General features: G+C 38.2%; 2 protein-coding genes across 2 annotated transcripts; both read right to left on the reverse strand.

The window, feature by feature from the left end:
* Window positions 1-374: 374 nt before the first annotated feature.
* On the reverse strand, window positions 375-4,673 carry LOC133794559 (uncharacterized). Its single transcript, XM_062231850.1, has 8 exons — window positions 4,385-4,673; window positions 3,700-4,015; window positions 3,420-3,617; window positions 3,031-3,303; window positions 2,750-2,852; window positions 2,225-2,343; window positions 1,651-1,827; window positions 375-1,467 (listed from the first exon to the last, which is right to left on the reverse strand). Exons 2-8 carry the CDS (start codon window positions 4,000-4,002, stop codon window positions 652-654), a joined length of 1,989 nt encoding a protein of 662 aa, XP_062087834.1. The 5' UTR covers window positions 4,003-4,015; window positions 4,385-4,673; the 3' UTR covers window positions 375-651.
* Window positions 4,674-5,302: 629 nt separating this feature from the next.
* On the reverse strand, window positions 5,303-9,252 carry LOC133794560 (proteasome subunit alpha type-6). Its single transcript, XM_062231851.1, has 9 exons — window positions 9,068-9,252; window positions 8,280-8,374; window positions 8,066-8,147; window positions 7,762-7,858; window positions 7,502-7,560; window positions 7,254-7,336; window positions 6,973-7,068; window positions 6,163-6,222; window positions 5,303-5,552 (listed from the first exon to the last, which is right to left on the reverse strand). The coding sequence occupies exons 1-9, from the start codon at window positions 9,141-9,143 to the stop codon at window positions 5,460-5,462; spliced, it is 741 nt and encodes a 246-aa protein (XP_062087835.1). The 5' UTR covers window positions 9,144-9,252; the 3' UTR covers window positions 5,303-5,459.
* Between the last annotated feature and the right edge of the window lie 9,093 nt (window positions 9,253-18,345).

The raw sequence follows: 18,345 nt of genomic DNA on the forward strand, positions 1-18,345 counted from the left end.
ATCGAAAAGAGTATCACTTGGCCCCAAGAGAGGGATGTGTTCGTATATAAGCCTCTAGATACTTGGCTGCTATAAGCGGATAATTTACTTTTAGCGTTATGAATAAGAAATCCACTGCGTCAATCAAGTTGGTTTATATACATTGATCTGATAATGATAGAATAAAATGTAATGAATGTAGAGTAATAGAATAAGGAAAATAACATAACTTTTAATTTATTTTCGTCAAAGTTAATATGAAAGCCAGAGAGATGTCTCTCAAAACTCAGAACTCAGTTAATCAAAATTGCTTTAAAGTTCAAGACAGAAGAAGCTAATCTTTAAACTGGTTAGGTTAGACATTTGTTTTTATATGATGGAATAGGCCAACGAAGTGAAGATAAAGTCTTGTTAATTAATTCAAAATGGAGAAAAAAGAATCAATTTCTCAATGCCCAGGTCGTTTACAGCCGATTGGAAAATAAAAAACTGTATGCAGATTAGTGTACGGCTCTTTTGAACCTCTCGTCATGGCATTCACAGATATGTGATCAGTCAAGTTGTGTATTTTCTGAGGCTCTAACCTCTATGCTATCTTCATTGTAATAAAGCCATTTTCTATCCTTTGTTTGGGGTATTTATGTACAAGCTACCTGTTCAACTATTCTCTCCCTATAATACTACCTCTCCAACCGAAGATTGTTCCTTTTCAAGTGCTTTAATCAGCATTTCAATTTGTCTTCTGTAGACAGGCATGAAGTGATCACTAATCATGGTTTGTGACAATCTCAGTTTACTGTAAAGTGATCTCGGGGTGAGAAAAATACCGATCCTATCCTCTTCAGGCTGCCAATCATTTGAGCTGTTGCTTGAGGTTGGACTAGCATCAGCTTCACACTCTGCAACATCGGATTGGGAAGGAAGAAAAACAACATGCATTATCTTCCCAGGAGGGAAAAATCTGTGCGCTTCATTCACTTCAGGAGCAGAACTCTCGGGCTGGCCATCACTTACTTCTGCCATGGCTGCTGCTTCTTCTTCTCTTATTTCATTGGCCACATCAACATCCTCTTCTTCTGTCCGATCGTAGAGCTCCTGCTCAAGCTGTTGCCACAAGTCAACTTCAGTCATGCGGTCTTCATGTCTGTTATGCCCCATCAGGTCCTCTCCATCACAGACATCACCATTCTCTTCACCATCATGAACTATTTCATCAGTACAGGAACACTCGATTTCTGAAGACCATCCTATTCCTCCAGATGAAGATTCAGGAAGGTCAATAGTTTCAATGGTAGTTGTGGTTCTAGTTGTACTCTTTGAGGATGTCAGAAGACGGTCAGAAGTTTCTGTCTCAGTGGCAGATCCCGGAGAGTTTAAAACAGCAGTTGTAGTTCGCTGACGAGGACCCATGCAAGACCACGATGACAAGCGAAGGGAAGGACGTTTCCATGCTGCCTGAGCCATGCTCTGGGCTCTTTTCATAACCACCTGTTAGAGTCAAGAGAGAAGCAAGAAAAATAATAAAATCAAACAAACTTTGCAATCTTTTAATTACTTCAGTTGGAATATCATGCAAGGAAATATGATCACGAATGGCTAGATGCAACAAAAAGGAAAATCCAAGTTGCACCACAAAATTTATTTGGAATATCACGAAAAAGTAGTAATTACCTGAGTACCACTGGAAACTGGGCGCAAAATTGCCCCTGCCCCAGCAACTTTTGCTCTAGCAGTGGCAATAGATGGAAGGCGAGAACCTAAAGCTGAAGCAGAACGATAGACAGTACTAAGAATTCTTGTATGCTCAATCTGATTTCTTAGATCGTTCAGCCAAGCAGAAGCTGTCACCTGTTATGGGAACATAATAAAATTGCTTATATTAAAAAGTTTGATAAGAATCAGCAATGTTCAACAATAGATAAAACCCAACATGAGTACATAGGGCAAGGCCTACACAAGTAAATTTCAAAGTCCTAGCAAGGGAAGAATTCAACTATTATTAAAAAAAAAATCCCATCTCTACACTTTTCCACAAAAACAAGTTTACTAGAACAGATAACTCATTAAATAATACTTTTTATGTTGATAGGATAACTACTTACATGTTATGACCAAAATGAGTGTTAAAGAGCATAAAATAAACACTTAGAAGAAGTAAAATAAGCTGAATTCCAAAAAAAATAAAAATCCAGGATTATATGATCCTAAAAGAATAAATAAAAACTACAGAGGTATAGATCATGACCTCAGCCCGCAAATCATCCACAGAGGCAGCTGAGAAAGTAGGCACTAAATCAGCTCCATTGATAACAGAAGTAATGAAATCATTGCCTGACTCTGCCAAGTCCCATGTCATACACGCAGCTGCATTGTCATACAAAGTCACCACAACATTTAGATACATAAGAACAACAATCTGTAGCACACAAAGATACAGATAAGATAATTTTGCAGGGACTTAAACCAGCACCACTAACACACATTCACTCACCCAGACTCAAATGGCGAATGGTTTACATACTTTTTTTTTTTTTTTAAACCAGGCACCCCGCCTAAGGAACCAAGAAACTAAAGCCATTGCTATGTAGGTACCTAGAAGAGACTTGAACCTCAAACTTGTGGAAGCAAACCACATGCCTGACCATTCGAGCTACTCCTCATGGATTCGAATGGTTACATACACTGGAGCAGGCAAAACTGGACAGGCTAAATAATCCTAAGCAGTTTGGAATACAAGGAAACCATAGCAGCCAACAAGAAGTGCACGAACCTGGAGCAAATGTCACACAAGTAGCTGATGACAGTTCTTTCTGCTCTCGCAATATATATGTTAGAAGTGCCGCTGTACCTCCACCCAAAGAGTGCCCAACAATCTATTTTGATGAAATAGATAAATTTGTTACACGTTTTCAACCAGAAGAATCATAAGAAGAAGAAAATCCAAACAAGCTGGACGAAAATTAAATAGATCTAAAAAAGCTAACCAACACAAGTAAGTTCAACAGAGATTTAAGGATCACAAATAGCTAATCAACAAATCATTGCACATACCTTTAGTTTGTAACCAGGATTTTGACCAAGTGCTTTAAGAATACAAGGAGTTGCGAGTTTCGCAATCCACCGTGCAGCTGCAACCATTCCACAATGTGCATAACCCAAAACTAAATCGGTAACACCTCCCTCATGTACAACACTGTGATGGAATGGTACCACAGCTCCAGTTGCAGCTGTTAGAGTATCCTTGATACTATGAGTTCCCCGAATAAGCAAGAGAAAACATTCAGTATTGTGATCAACGAGAATTGTAAAAGCTGGTTTCAAGATCTGCATTAAAAAACAAGGAAGTTCAAATCAAATTCAAATGTACAGGAACATGCCTTCCCTCCCACAATTTATAAAGTAAACAAATGCAACAGTCAATTTTTTGTAAAACCACTTACTCCTGCTTTGGGTTCCTGAAGAAGCACATTCGCTTCAGAAAAACCAGTCTCCTCTAGAAACAAAGGGAATGGTTTTTTAGAAAAATGCCAACAAAGCGTCAACAAATTCAAGAGATATCTAAGTTCAGCAATTATTTCGGGTCCCTTCAGTTGCTGACTGTCTTTCCCACCAAAGACACTCCCAACATGTAAATGACCCTGAATTGGAAAAGTGATTCAGTCAATTCTCTTGAAGTTTTATACTAAGTTATCCTAAAACCTGAAAGCATTAGTCTTTTACCTGCCTCTTTAGAAGGAAGCTGATCCCAAATGCCAAATCCCCAATAGGCCACTTCCCTAAGGTCTCAGAATAAGTAAACCTTAGTGTTTCCGACAAGGTCGAAATCGTCTCCAACCACGTTGCAGGGGCCTGAATTAACCTATTTGAAACGCGTTCAATTCCTAACCGGGGATGGTTAGGCAGACTACTTTCAATTTCATCATCATCTTCTTCAGCAGAAGGTCCCGACTGTAATTTACGGTTCAACGTGTAGTAGAAGAGGGCAGCTGCACCGGCTGCCGTGGCCATTGTTGCAGTCGCCATTAGCTTAATCTTTCTGTCAAAAGAAAGAATCTTATATTCAAGACACCATAACACAAAACTAATTATATTTAAAAAAAAAAAAAAACCAACTTCAATTTGTTTTCTGATATTGTACATTAACATTACAATAACTTAATGGGTTGGCAACATAAAAAAGAGTTTGTTTTTTTCTTTCCAAACTTAAAGCTTATGAATTCTATATGTATGCTTCAAATTAACACTAAAGAATAACAAAAGCCCCCCTTTTTCCTTCAAAATTCGACTAAAAATCCAAACAAGTGGAAAGAACACAGAGGAAACTAAAACAGAAAAAACAACCAAATTAGCTGAAATGGATAACCCTAAAAACCCCAAATGTTAAAGAGTAATAAATCGAACAAACCTGAATTAAATATGTATGTATAGGTTTCTTGGAGTCTGGCAAATTGATTACGAGCCGCGAGGAATCGAAAAAGTGAGGTTAAATGGAAGCTTGTCGTTTAAATGTTGCGTCTGAAGATTTTGATTAAGGAAGAAGCAAAACGCCGCCTCGAACGTAATTTTGTACTTTTTGTATATTAAAACACGCGTAAGATGAGACACGTGGCGAGAGGTTAGTGAAAAAGTAGCGGGAACCGACCTCTGCTGCTCTGCCAAGTTTGTGTGGTTCCAGATCTACTGGTTGTACTAGGTGTGAATATATATGGTTGTGCCACCACCCTGCTACGTTTATTTTGCTTAGGGTCATGCTCATATTATTTCTCTACTAACACTAGGATCCCATAAGTACTAACATTTTACTTTAGATTTCTTTTCCCCCTTTTAGAGAATCATTCAATGTCAGGATTTTTTTTATATAAAGAACCATTCAATGTTAGATTTAGATGTCAATTATAATAAAGGCCCAACATTATGACTATCTTCAACACACTTGGTCAATTATTGAACTAATTATACAACTTTAAAACGAGAATAACGAGTCATTTAGTCTAATCTAATAAAAACCTAACTAATATCAGTTTTACCAGCCAGCCAGTACTCTTTTTGCTAGCCAAGCCAGGATGTTTCCAGTCCATCCATCTAGATTGAATTTTATTCTTATCTCAATTACTTTTATCCTCGGCCAATAATTTATTATCAAATCCCTAACATCTATCTGAATAGGCTCTTTTGTCGCACAACACAAGCGCTACCTTATTCTAAATCTAGATTCATTTGAGGATTTGATGACATTCATATTCCATACAAGATACTCTCTAGCAATTTTATCCACCAGTTGGTAGTGAAGTCGGCTAAAAAACAGGTAACAAGGGCAATAGTATTATCCCAGCAAATAACTTTCAATAATTCATTGGGGGATTGTAAATGATTTCTCAAACATAAAGTCAATCTAAGATTTTAAATGGAAAAAAAAAAAGGTATGCAAGCATTGCTTCAAATCCAACTTTTCCTCAAAAGAGAATCAGCTATGTGAGGACTCAATCACGCTCGCTTATAGCTGTCAGGTGCTCGTCAATTTCCTCTGTGGACAACACTCTAAACACCGGGTTCTCCTGCTTCACAACTCCCACCTACAATTTTAATCGTAACAATCAATTCAAACTTTCTTTCTATCAAAAGTCAAAGCATAGATCCTGAATAATAATACTGAAACAAAATTAATGCCCAAAATTGATTTGCCCTCGTGAAAATATTTTAACAGAGTATGAAAACATAAAACAGCATTAGAATGCCAATGAAAACAAAGCCGGATAGCACAAGGAACCGAGAATAAATGCAAACAAGGACTAGAAGTTTTCATGCCAAAACTACCAAAGGCTGCGTCTGACTAGGGGAAGAACATTAGACAGAGTAAGATCTAAAGCGGAAAAAGCTGGCGAGTGATTAAAGATTCCAAGATGGTAATCTCAGCATTGTGTTCGGGATAGAAATTTTCAACAAAAAGAGAACCAGCTATATTGCCTTGACATTAATTAGGCTTATACACACTAGATTCCAATATCCAACACTATATCAAGCCAAAATAAAATATACATGGAAATCCGGACAAGAAAACATTGAATGAAAATCAAAAGTTGCATAAAAAAATTTAGTTTTAACTTAACTGCTGTAATCCATAATGCATTTGGAGTTCACAATCCTATCACAATAAAACAATGATAGCAAAATGAACTTTACTACCTCAATCTCAGTGGCCTTAAAATCCTCCTGAAGAACTGATTGCAGGGCAGAAATTGCAGTCTACAAAATTAACAACATGATGACGTTAGTTGGACACAATACAATTCCATAAATAAAGAACATGCTAAGTTTGTCAACAAACTGCATAATCATGTTGCTACATGTCGTAACAGAAAATACTACCACTGCCATGGACTGTGAGCAGTTTGGAAAAGAATAACAAATTCACAACTTTTTATAGCCAAGATTGCACTAAAGTATGCTTTCGTCGAGGAAAGCAACATTCTTCTTTTAACCTCAACTAGTAGCCTTTTTGGCAGATATGCAAAGTATCTAGAAAATATAACAAACAGATAGTAAACATCTCACACTTGTTAAATATAACTTTAGTGTAAAAATAAAAACCTTAATGCTAAATTATACATTTAAAAGGGTAGCTGAAATGGTCAGATATGTGGTCCCACAGTCTAAGGTTAGAATACCTCCTCAAAAACTACATATCAATTATTTTTTAATCCTCAAATATTGTATAGTTAGGCTAGGAGCCCAATTTCAGAAAAATAAATCATACACAAAGTAATAATTTGAAGCCAAAACAATCCATAATGCAAATTCCATATCATAATTATCCAATAAGAGTGATGCTAGACACACTATTTTTAATGATGTGGCAATTTTTTTAACCACACAATTTCTTAAGTGTGGACAATGTGACTTATCATGAATGGTTAATAATATTGACACGTCATTGTGTTTTTCTTTGTGTAGTGTGTAAAAAGAGTGTGACTCAATCATTACTCGTATGTCTACCTGTACGGTCTCCTCATAGGTAAACGCGGGATCATTCTTCATTTTTTTCTCCAAAAAGTTGATAGCCTCTTGTTCTTTCAATCCAGCACTTGTGGCCTAAAATACAAAGTAATGAAATTCAAACCATAAGAATTACAAATATCTGACAATGCATACATAAAAAGGGAATGACTGAACAAAACCCTGAAAGGAAAATAAAGTTTTTCACTTCCTTTTCTAAAGGCAGCGTTCAGTTAGTACAGAAACACATAAACAAGTGCTGAAAACTTTTGACAGTGTACCTTGTGACCAAAGAAATGACCAGCTGGGTCACATTTGTACAATCGAGGTCCAAACTCATCATCAATACCCAAAACCATTGCAACTTCCCAAATCAAGCAGTTATCACAGGGAAATAAACATAAAAAAATCAGACACAATATAAAAAGAAAACAAACAAATATTATTAAATCCAATAAACTTTCTCTCTTTTTTTTTTCCCTAGAAAGCAATAAGAAAAATTCAGTAGTAATTTGGATGACGAACTAACCTACTCCAAGTGGTCTCATGTAAGCATGTTGAGTATACACTTGCGATTTGTCTGCAATCCTGTCCACAAAAAACATACAACAGATGAGGCAGGGAGTTATCATGGCAGTTAAGCAAAGAATTCTAGATCACAAACACACCCCAGTTAAAATTAATAAAAATCTCTAGCAAACCCCTTTTAAAGTGTATCATTCCAGATACGGGAAGAAAAACAAAACTACTACAATATCACAACATAGTAGAGTAGCAAAAAGAAACTACCATTTGGCCAATACATCTACAGGCATTTCATATCCATATCTGAAGCGAAACTCAGCTGCTTCATTTCTTGCTTGTGACACCAATGTTTTTGCATCAGCTGGAAAATGGAAAAACAGAAAGATAAATCAAAGTAACAAAAGTAAGTGTACCAATTACTTCTAGGGAAAGAAATAGCAAAACTACTATTGAGATATAGCTTAATGGGATGCCACCGGTTCATATAAGGATAAAGAATTTTCAACAATATTCACAAAATTATGAACAGTTCCAAATCCAGCTTTTCAAAAGAGATAGAAGAAGAAACCTGTCATGCCAGTTGCAAGTAAGCCAAGGAACTTCGTAATAGGGAAAAGATGTGTCACACTTGTCTGATCCAAAAGCTTGTCCTGCGTCAAATTTCAGGACATATATAACACTTCAAACCAAGAAAACTCAAGCTTAAGTTTATAATAAATCCTTCCCTGCCCCCACCACAAATACAAAGAACAATAACAGCGACAATGCAGTGCAATACTTACAGGGACCTTCTTCTGAGTAACAACACAAACTGAATCCTTTCCACAGACACCTATTGAGGTGATCCCCGCAGCCTTTACAGCCTTAAAAGCATATTCTACACATTTATTTTGAAATAGGATAAACGTCTGTTACAGGGTATCATATAAACTGGAGTAATTACGAACAAATAATTCATTCCCATCATTAAAATCACCAAATTCACCGAATACAATGTAGATATTTCTAATTTGATCATTCTTTTTGCAAAAGCAATGACAAGACATTTGATAATAAAGTTAACTTGTTTCAGAACAATAATTTCTAGCTTAGGAAAAATATACGATTAATTCTTCAACCCCAGAATAAAAATAAATAAAAGAGGGTCGTGTCAACTGTTGTTAGGCAAAATAACATTTACGCTAGTAATTTTCTCTCTTTCGCCGAAATAACACTAATACTTGAAGAACCCAACAACAATACCATTAGTCACTGACCTAATGAGGGTAGCAACGACGGAAGATAATAACCCCTAGACACCGAATTGGGACTAACTATTAAACTTCAGAATGCGATCTTCTTAATTCCTTCTCTTTAACCAGACAGAAATAGATCAAACCCCTCATTTCTTCTCTCAATCTAAGAGTTCTTTTGCAAAAAAAAAAATGCAGCAAGTACATATAGCTAGGTTTATAAATCAGTTTCTCCGAAAATCCCCAAAGAACAAGTATCGACAAACCCTGCATCTAAGATACAGTGGTGATTCAAAGAATAAAATATAAAGGTACATAGAAATGGAATAATCACGTACCCACTTGAAAGAGACGACCCTCGGGTGAGAAAATGGTGATATGACGATCGTAGCCACCTCCACTGCCGCGACTCATGACTGAAAGGCCTCGATTTCCTCTTTTTCCGACTTAGGGCTTAACTGGGTGTCTTTGCTTTGCTATTGGAAAAGTGAGATGTGAGAACTGAAAAGAGAAGGCAGTACAAATATTCACTTGAAGAAGCTTTTCTTCCAAGAAAATACAGAGCAGACACCAATTATGCAAAACGACGTCGTTTTGCAAAGTTGGGTCAGATCAGAGCATCTCCTTTTCCCTTTAGATGGTATCAATATGGGCTCCAAAGAGGTGTGAATTTGGGCTTCCATCTTTATTGGGCCTCTGAGATGAAATATTTTCTCTTCTTGATTCTGCTGCTGTTAGCATCCAATTTTGAATCAGAATTGATTTTGTGTGGATAATGTTTGGAAATTGTGATATTTTTCGATTGAATAATTAGTTAGGGCAAATTTCAAAATTAATTTAGCAATCTAATTATTTTATGTATTTTAAATCATTTAATTTTATTGATAAATTTATAATAATTTTATATGATAAAAATCATTCTTTACTGTATACAAATAATAATTTATTATTAATAAATAATCATTACTGTTTTATCTTTTTTAAGCTAATATAATATTATTTTATTGAAGCATTATTATATTGACACTCTAAAATTATAAAAGTATAACAACAATTATTAAAATTAAAATAATATATATTTTTTCAACTATGCACACACTTCTTTATTTTCTTATTCTCTTTTCTATTCTGAACAACGTCATTACAACAAAAATGACTCTTAGTGTCGTTTTTTTGCATCAATTTTGCACACTAATTAGTGGTGAAAATGCATATTTAATGATTTTAATGGTCAAAATAAATTAAATTTAATTAATATTTTCATGAAATTAATATAATTTAATTTATAAATGAAAATATTTTATTATGATTTAATTTATTGTTATTTTGTAGGAATTAAAGTACATTTTGGCATAAAGATAAATAAAGAGATAAATAAGAAAATCAACTAAAAAATGGCATTCTTGAAGCCCAAACCGAAGGCCCGCCTTCACCCCTGCACGCCACGTGTTCGCGCCCTTTTTGCGCCACGTGTCCGCGAGCTTCCTTCTCAGCAGGCCCAGTTCAACCTTCCAGCGGCCCAACAAGCCTAGCAGCCAAAGCTTCTTCAACACAACCCAGCATTCCAGCAGCCCACCGAAGCCTCCTTCAACGTAGCTGAAGCTTTCCCTTCTCCAGCCGTTGACCTAGTCAACTCCTCAACTGCCAGCACCCCAACGAAGGCCCAAAGACCCAGCCTTCTCCATCCCAACAAGCCCAAATTCACCCAGCATAGCAAGCCCAACTCGCCTCAGTCATTTTCCTCTCCCAGTCAGCGCCTACGTGGCGCCTTCCCATTGGCTGGGAATGGGTCAAAACCCACATCTGCCACCAGCCACCTTCAACCCATATATTATGGGTATTGGGTCTTGCAAAATTGTCATTTTGAGCTTTAAAGCTCATCTTTTTTTGTGCTTTAGAAAAATTGCATATTGACCATACACCAAAATAACTACGTTAATATTTATAATAAGATTTGATTTTTCAAAATCATATTTTATTATTAATATTTCAGATTTATTTTGTAAACCACAAATTGTTGTTTAATTTCTTTTTAGTCATTTTCTCCATCTATAAATAGGGACTATTCTTTCACAATTTCTATGTAATTTTTAGGTAGCAAAACTCTACCAAATTTTAGTTTCATTTCTCATATTTTCTCTCTAGAATTTCATGAGAATGTCTAGCATAATATGCTAACATTCTTAGGAATGTTAAGATGATCTTATATGCACTATGACTTTGTTTGATATTTTTGATTCACCATGTGCTTAAAGTTCATATATTTGAGTGATTTATTTTCTTCATCTCTATTTCTTCATCTTGTTGTCTATATTTATGTTTACTAATAGTATATAGATTTTGCCAAGCACTTATGATGTATTATCAAATTAGTGAAAATAATATAGATAATATCTTTATCATTTTCTCCATCTCATTCATATATATTTACTTTTGCTAAAATTTATATAGAATTAGTCATGCTCTTTCTATGTATTTTATAAATAGTAAAAGTAATATTTGTGTTAGGTTTTATGTTCAATCTTTTATTACATTATTGCCAATGGTATAATGTCATTTTTAGATTTTTCATAAGATTTATCTCATCTTTCCATGGTAAAGAATAATAATCACTTGAATACATTTTTGTAAAACATATTTGTGCTTCAATGTTAAATCTTCCAAATGAATAGTTGGGATGTGAACTTCTCATTTGTGTAATTTTTGTGAATAAAAAATCCAAATAAATAAGTATGTATAATGGTGACTCTTGATCCTTCCTACTTGTTACCTATTGTTACATCACACTTTAGTCTGTCTTTATTTCTAATATTTAAATCTCAAAAAACAACAAAAATATCACTTGTTCTATTTTCCTCATATTATTTATCTCTAACATTTATTTATTGATTAACTTTATTCATTTGCCTCAATGTGGAATCGACCGCCCGATCTATACTACAACTACCACTTAGTGGATGCACGTTTTGGGCGTTAAACACACACTCACCGTCACAATTGATCAAGTCAGTTCAATAGCGTTGTTTTTAAACTAACGCCAAAATTTTGTTAATTGCGTCAGTACACCACCCGACGTCGTTAGTGAAGACCATTAGCGTCAGTTCTAAATCATCCCTTTTGCTATCAATTGCGACAGTTCTAAACCGACGTTGTTGATATCAATTGTGTAAAGCCCTACTTCCTTAGAGCCGTTACTAAGTGAGTTTAGAATGTGCAAATAACTCACTAATCGAGGTTTTAAGACAAAAGTGTAGCTAAACCATAAACAAAAGCCATATAATTTGAAAATATAATCATACATTGAAAATTATAAAGCGGTATACATTTGGGATCCCAAAATACTCTTTAGAAATGTTTACAACTCAAAATTATGATTAAAGTCGACTAAACGAAAAAACTAGAAAAAATACAAACATCTCCCAAAAATACCCCTGGCTATGGCAGCCAGGCAGGCCAAACATGTACGCGTCACTTCATGCTCTCCGTACTCATGGTTGGTCAATCCTCCCCTTGCCCTTACCTGTACCATAGAGCACCTATGAACCGAAGCCCAGCAAGAAAACTCCACATAAGCAATCAACATATGCATATTTATCAATCAGCATATAATAAAATCGCCAACAGGCTAAACATATAACGGCCATGCCATCCCAGGCGCTTTACCAAGCCCTGGGTTCGCGGTCTACACCGTGAGGATATCCCAAGTATCCTATAGGGTCTCACCCTGGCAACTCGCACTCTGCGTGCTTAACGCTGCTCCCGGCCCCTTGCCGTTCTCAGCCTTCGCCGTTCCCGGCTCTTGTCGTTCATTCACATATATGCACACATAGCATAATTAAACAAGTACTTAAACACGTATAAACATAATCAATGGGGCTACGCCTTGCAACACAATCATATAGGGTCGTGCCCTACAACACAAACTATAGGGCCTCGCCCTGCTCTACGGGTACAACAGTTTCCTTACCTGTGTCCCAAGCTTTCCGAGCACCGATATCACGAGCACGGTCCCCTAGTCCGAGCCTCGCTGAAAACCTAGCCACAACGCATCAAAAACATCCATCCATCAAGTTCTAATCCATTAAATAACTTTGGGTCATAATTCCAGTCTCCGGGACCTTAATTTCTATCAATCCGGATGATAAAATCCATCACGAGCCTTAACTTTTGAATTCCCGAGCCTAAAACCTCCTTGGAGTCCAAAAACACACTAACCGCAGCAGCCCCATGATCCTATGCTGCGGCCCGCCTCAACCAGAAGCCAACCCCCAAAAACACCCCATGAGCACTGCGGCCTAAGCTTGGGTGTGCCGCAGCCCGCCCTTCTTCTTGGCATCCCTAGTGTTCTAGAGGGTCGCGGCTCAGCAAGAACAATGTCGTGGCCCGACCCATCGAACCCAGAAAAATCCTCCATTTTCTCCACCAAATCCAAGCCAATTTACACAAAATCAACCTAACAATCCAATTCAATTACCACAAAAGCTCTACTATAGTTTCAACAGCAAAACCTAACAAGAAGCTAGCTTTAAACCTCATCATATCCCAATTCCAATCTCCCACTTCAAAGCTTCAAGAAAAATAGAAACTCAGCTAGTAACCACAGAATTAAATAGCTAAAATCACAGTTTAAAGCTTACCTTAGCCTCTGCTTGAATCCACAAATTAAAACTGAGTTAATCCCCAAGTTTAGAGCTCCAATTCCTAGCTTGATCTTCAAAGTTCCCCTTGGTATGGCTTAGAGAAAAGAGAGAGAGAGAGAGAGAGAGGTTTGGGTCGGTTTCCCTTAGTTTTGTTTTACTTAACTTAAGTCTCTAAGGTTACCTCAAAGGCTCGAGGTACCAAAAACGTCCCCGAGGGCAAAATGGTAAATTTCCCCGATATTCCCTCCTAAACGCTCTAACTTCAAATATATCTCCAAATATTTATTAACATAACCCGATAACCCCATAAAACGTCTAATGCTCGAAATACCCCTCGACTCGCCCCGAGTCGGGTATTCAACCTCGTTGTGACTTTCTAGCTAAACCGCTCCCTCAGACTATCTCAGATCGTGCAACATAAATATATCACAATATTCACAATTATTAAATTTATTACATTTATGCCCTCAACGGGATAAAATTACAAACATGTCTCTAATAACCAAATGGGGCCCATATTCATATTTAATTCGCTTAACACATGCATTTCTAATCACATACTCAGCAAATTCACATATTAGCATAACAAATCACTTATTACCCTCCAGGCACGCTAATCAGGGCCCTAAGCCTTGTTAGCAAATTTAGGACGCTACAAATTGTGACGGTTTTGATGTCAATAGCGTCGGCTATGCAGTGACGCTGACGGGCTTATTATTAAAAAAAAGAGCCTGAAATTAAAAATGCCAAATCCATCTTACCTAACTCTAACTCATCTATTTCTCTCATTTGAAAATACCACACCCGTTCTCACCACCATCACTCCTTCTCTCATTCTCACTCTTTCCCTCTCTGAAGCACGTCACCGACAATGACAAAGATAAGGCAAAGGCAAAACGACGACGGAGGCAGGGTGAAGCCTACGGGGTCCAAGACTTGGGATTGAACTCGCGCATAGATCGGTTGTGTTTAATCTCTCAGTTCTATTTTTTTACTGGTTTGCAAGTGGTGGTGGTGGTGGTGGTTATCGAAATTGGTAGTGGTGGTGGCAGTCAACGGAGGGAGAGTGGTTGTTGTGTGGCTCACGAAGCTCGGGTTGTGTTCAAGGCTTGGGGTAATGTTTTTGGATTGATATTGTACTCATTTCTTTTTTGTAAATTATGGGTTTGATATTGTATTCATTTGATAAGGTTTTTCTGTTGTGATTTGAGTTTGTAATTTCTAGTAGGGGTGTGCACGGTGTGGTTTGGGTGGTTTGAACACTTTTTAATACACCACGCCACAAGTGCGGTGTAGTAGTTAGAACACACCGTGCGGTGTGATTTTGTTGCACCAAACCGACCAAACCAAACTATTTTTTGCGGTGTGGTTTGGGTGGTTTTCCACTATGTAAGTGTGTTAAAAAATATGTGTGAGATAAAGAGGTGATAGGGAGGAGGCGCAAATGAGATGAGAGAGGAAGGAGTTGTTATCGTGTATGATGTGTTAGAGAATAAGGTTATACCCTAATTTAAGTGGACTCCTAATTTAAGTGGGCTCCTAGTTTTAGATTGGGTTACTAAAAATTAGTATATATGTAAAGTTTAATTTTTTTTTAACATATTTGTAAGTATACGATGCGATGTGGTGCAAACCAAAATTTCACACTGCCAAACCGCACACCACACCGTACCGCGCGGTTTAGCTAAGATACAAACCATACCGAACCATTCCACTTTTGACACCGCGGTTTGCGGTGTAGGGTTGTGCGGTGCGATCGGTCGCCGCGGTTTGCCGGTTTAGATGCTTACCCCTAATTTCTAGGTATATTGTGTTTGTAAATTATGAATATACAGAGTTTGACATTTGACTTTGTAAGTTCTGGATTTTTTGAGTTTGATTATGTTTCTATTAATTTGCATTTGATTCTGGATATTAGACTTAACTCAATTATGGGTAATAAATGAATTGAATGTAAAATATAATCTATTTTTTAAAAAATAATAGGGGCAATAGTGCAAAACCGATGATTTCGGTATCAATAGCATCGGTTAAACACCGTCGCTAATGCCCATATCAATTGCGACACCTAAATAGTCGTCAGTTAAAGAACCAACACAAATGGCAAAAACTCTGGTTACCTACCGACGCCTAATCCATTTTTTTAGTAGTACGTATATAAATTAATGTTAATGTCCATAAATCATTAATAAACATTTATTCATATGATAAGGGTGCTCCAGTATCTGAATCCCCCAAAATCCAGAACACAGGCTCATAGCATATCTTCCAGTATCTAAATCGTCCTCGCAGACTGTCCATCTGTCTGAGGATGATATGCGGTAATAAACCGCAACTACATGCCCATAGCCTTCTGCAGACTTTCCCAAAACTTGGAGGTGAAGGTGGGGTCCCTGTCGGACACTATCGACCTCGGAGCCCCATGAAGTCGAACAATTTCTTTCACATACAACTCGGCATACTGCTCCACAGTATAAGTCGTCCTGACAGGTAAAAAGTGGGCGGACTTAGTATACCTATCCACAATCACCCACACTGAATCATGCTATCCCACAATCCTCGGCAAACCAACCACAAAGTCCATGGTGATATCTTCCCACTTCTACTCTAGAATCCCTAAAGGCTGCAATAACCCTGCTGGCCTATGATGTTCAACATTTACCTGCTGAAAAGTTAAACACTTGGCCACATAATCTACCACGTCCCTCTTCATTCCCAACCACCAATACAAGGCTCTCAAATCTTGGTACATATTCGTCGTACCTGGATGTAAAGAATAGGAAGTGGTATGAGATTCATCCAAGATCTCTCGCCGGATATCAGAATCCATCGGAACACAGATCTGACCCTTGTACTTCAGTAATCCCATCTTCGAGATAGAAAAGCCCTTAGCCGCTCCAACTAACACACTCTCTCTGTGCCCTCTTAACTGGGAATCCTTCCCTTGCACCTCTTTGATCCTCTCAAGGAGTGTAGACTGAAGAGTGATGTTGGCTAACCGACCAACCGCCAACTCTATACCCGCTTTAGTCATCTCCTAAGCTATCTTATTAGATATCTGCCTCGAACTGAACACTTGTCCCGGGCCCTTCCGACTCAATGCATCAGCCACTACATTAGTAAGTCTCACACCTTTATAAATACACAGTGTAGCGGTCTTGGCTATCCATGGCGTTACAACTTGGTATCAGAGCATCCTAGGTTTAAGGGTTCCTGAAGAGAGGCTGGACATGTACATTCGCTGCTAGGGACAAGCTCAAATCCGGGTTCGCTAATGTGTATATGTGTTTATGTGTTTATGTGCTTGTGATGAGCTATGAATGCTATTATTTACTGGATTATTAGGAAGCATGAGATACTGATAGGGCCTGGCCCTTGACTGTTGTGTGAGAATATTGAGGCATGTTTATTAACATCGGCGTGCATGTAATTGAATGTGTGAATGATTAATTGTATGTTGTGCATGTATGAATGCCTGTTTCATAGCTTTTGTGCGATTGGATTGGAGGCGTGCTTATTAGCAGCCAGTGCATGAGAATGGATGCTTATATGTGGATGGTTTGTGTTTGGTGATATTCTATTGGTGGATCTTGGAGATGTTTTTACCCTGTCATCATGGTCTGACTACCGAGTCATTATTTGCAGATTGACTTGGATAGCTATGCGTCCAAGAAAATCTACACGACTAGCCGGTACTAGGTCCGGGACCAGGGGTGATGACCAGGGCCAGACTCCTCCGCCAGTGCTTGAGAATTGGCAGCAGTTAATGGCTGAGATGCAGGCTCGATTACAGAGTCAGGATGAGCAGATTCACATTCTGCAACAGCAGGCTCCGTCAGGGAGTGCTGCCCCTTTTGTACCACCTGCAGTGGTACCAGTTGTGCAGTCTAGGGAGATTGGTAACAAATGGGAGCCGTTATATGAACGGTTCAGGAAGCAACAACCCCCAATATTTGAGGGTGGACCAGATCCACTGAAAGCCGAGCAGTGGCTAACTATGATTACGTTAATTCTGGATTTTAAGAGGATAGAGGGGCATGATAGGGTGGCCTATGCCACATATATGCTAAGAGAGGATGCATGTATCTGGTGGGAAGTGGCATCGCAGACTAGGGATGTGACTACATTGAGTTGGGAAGGTTTCAAAGATCTATTCAGTCAGAAGTACTACAATGTTGCTGTCAGAGCAGCGAAGGTGAATGAGTTTGTGAGTCTGGTTCAGGGCAACATGAGTGTTACTGAGTATGCCCTAAAGTTTGATAGACTTGCGAAGTTCGCACCAGACCTTGTGCCTACCGATGCAGCTAGGCAGAATAAATTCATTAGAGGGTTGAATGCTATGATAGCCCGGGATGTCAGGATCACAACAGTACCTGGAGGAACAACTTATGCCTAGGCCGTTGAGAAGGCTCTTACCGCTGAGGAAGCGGAGAACAAAATATGGAGGGATAGTGCAGCAAGAAGGGAGGGCCGCAGAGCGGTGCCTCCATATTTTGGGTCTGGTAGGGGCAGAGGCCCCAGTGATTTCAAGAGGAAGACTCCTGACACTTCGACCGCTACTGGTCCTAATAGGAGGGGTCGGGGTGGTCAAGGTGGCCGTCAGGGTGGCGGCGAGGAATGGCGGACCTATCCAGAGTGCCCGAGATGTAAAAGACGCCATCTGGGCGAGTGTTGGGCCAAGGCTTGCTTTGTGTGCGAAGTTGTAGGGTGTACGCCCTGTTTTTCCACGAGCTGATTAGCGAGCCGAGCTGCGGCCTAATCATAGTTATCTCGTGGACGTCACCGCAGACCGGAGTGTAATGCCCCAAATTTCCTAATAAGGTTTAGGACCTTGATTAGGAGGCTGGGAGGGCCATAATTGATTTACTATGATATTTAATGAGTATATGCATGTTTATGTGAATTATATTATTATATGATGGTGAATGCATGCATATGGGCTTATATTTTAAATGCAAGGGCATTTTGGTAATTTG

This window comes from Humulus lupulus, chromosome 8 (genome assembly GCF_963169125.1).
Source record: "Humulus lupulus chromosome 8, drHumLupu1.1, whole genome shotgun sequence".
Lineage (NCBI taxonomy): Eukaryota > Viridiplantae > Streptophyta > Magnoliopsida > Rosales > Cannabaceae > Humulus > Humulus lupulus.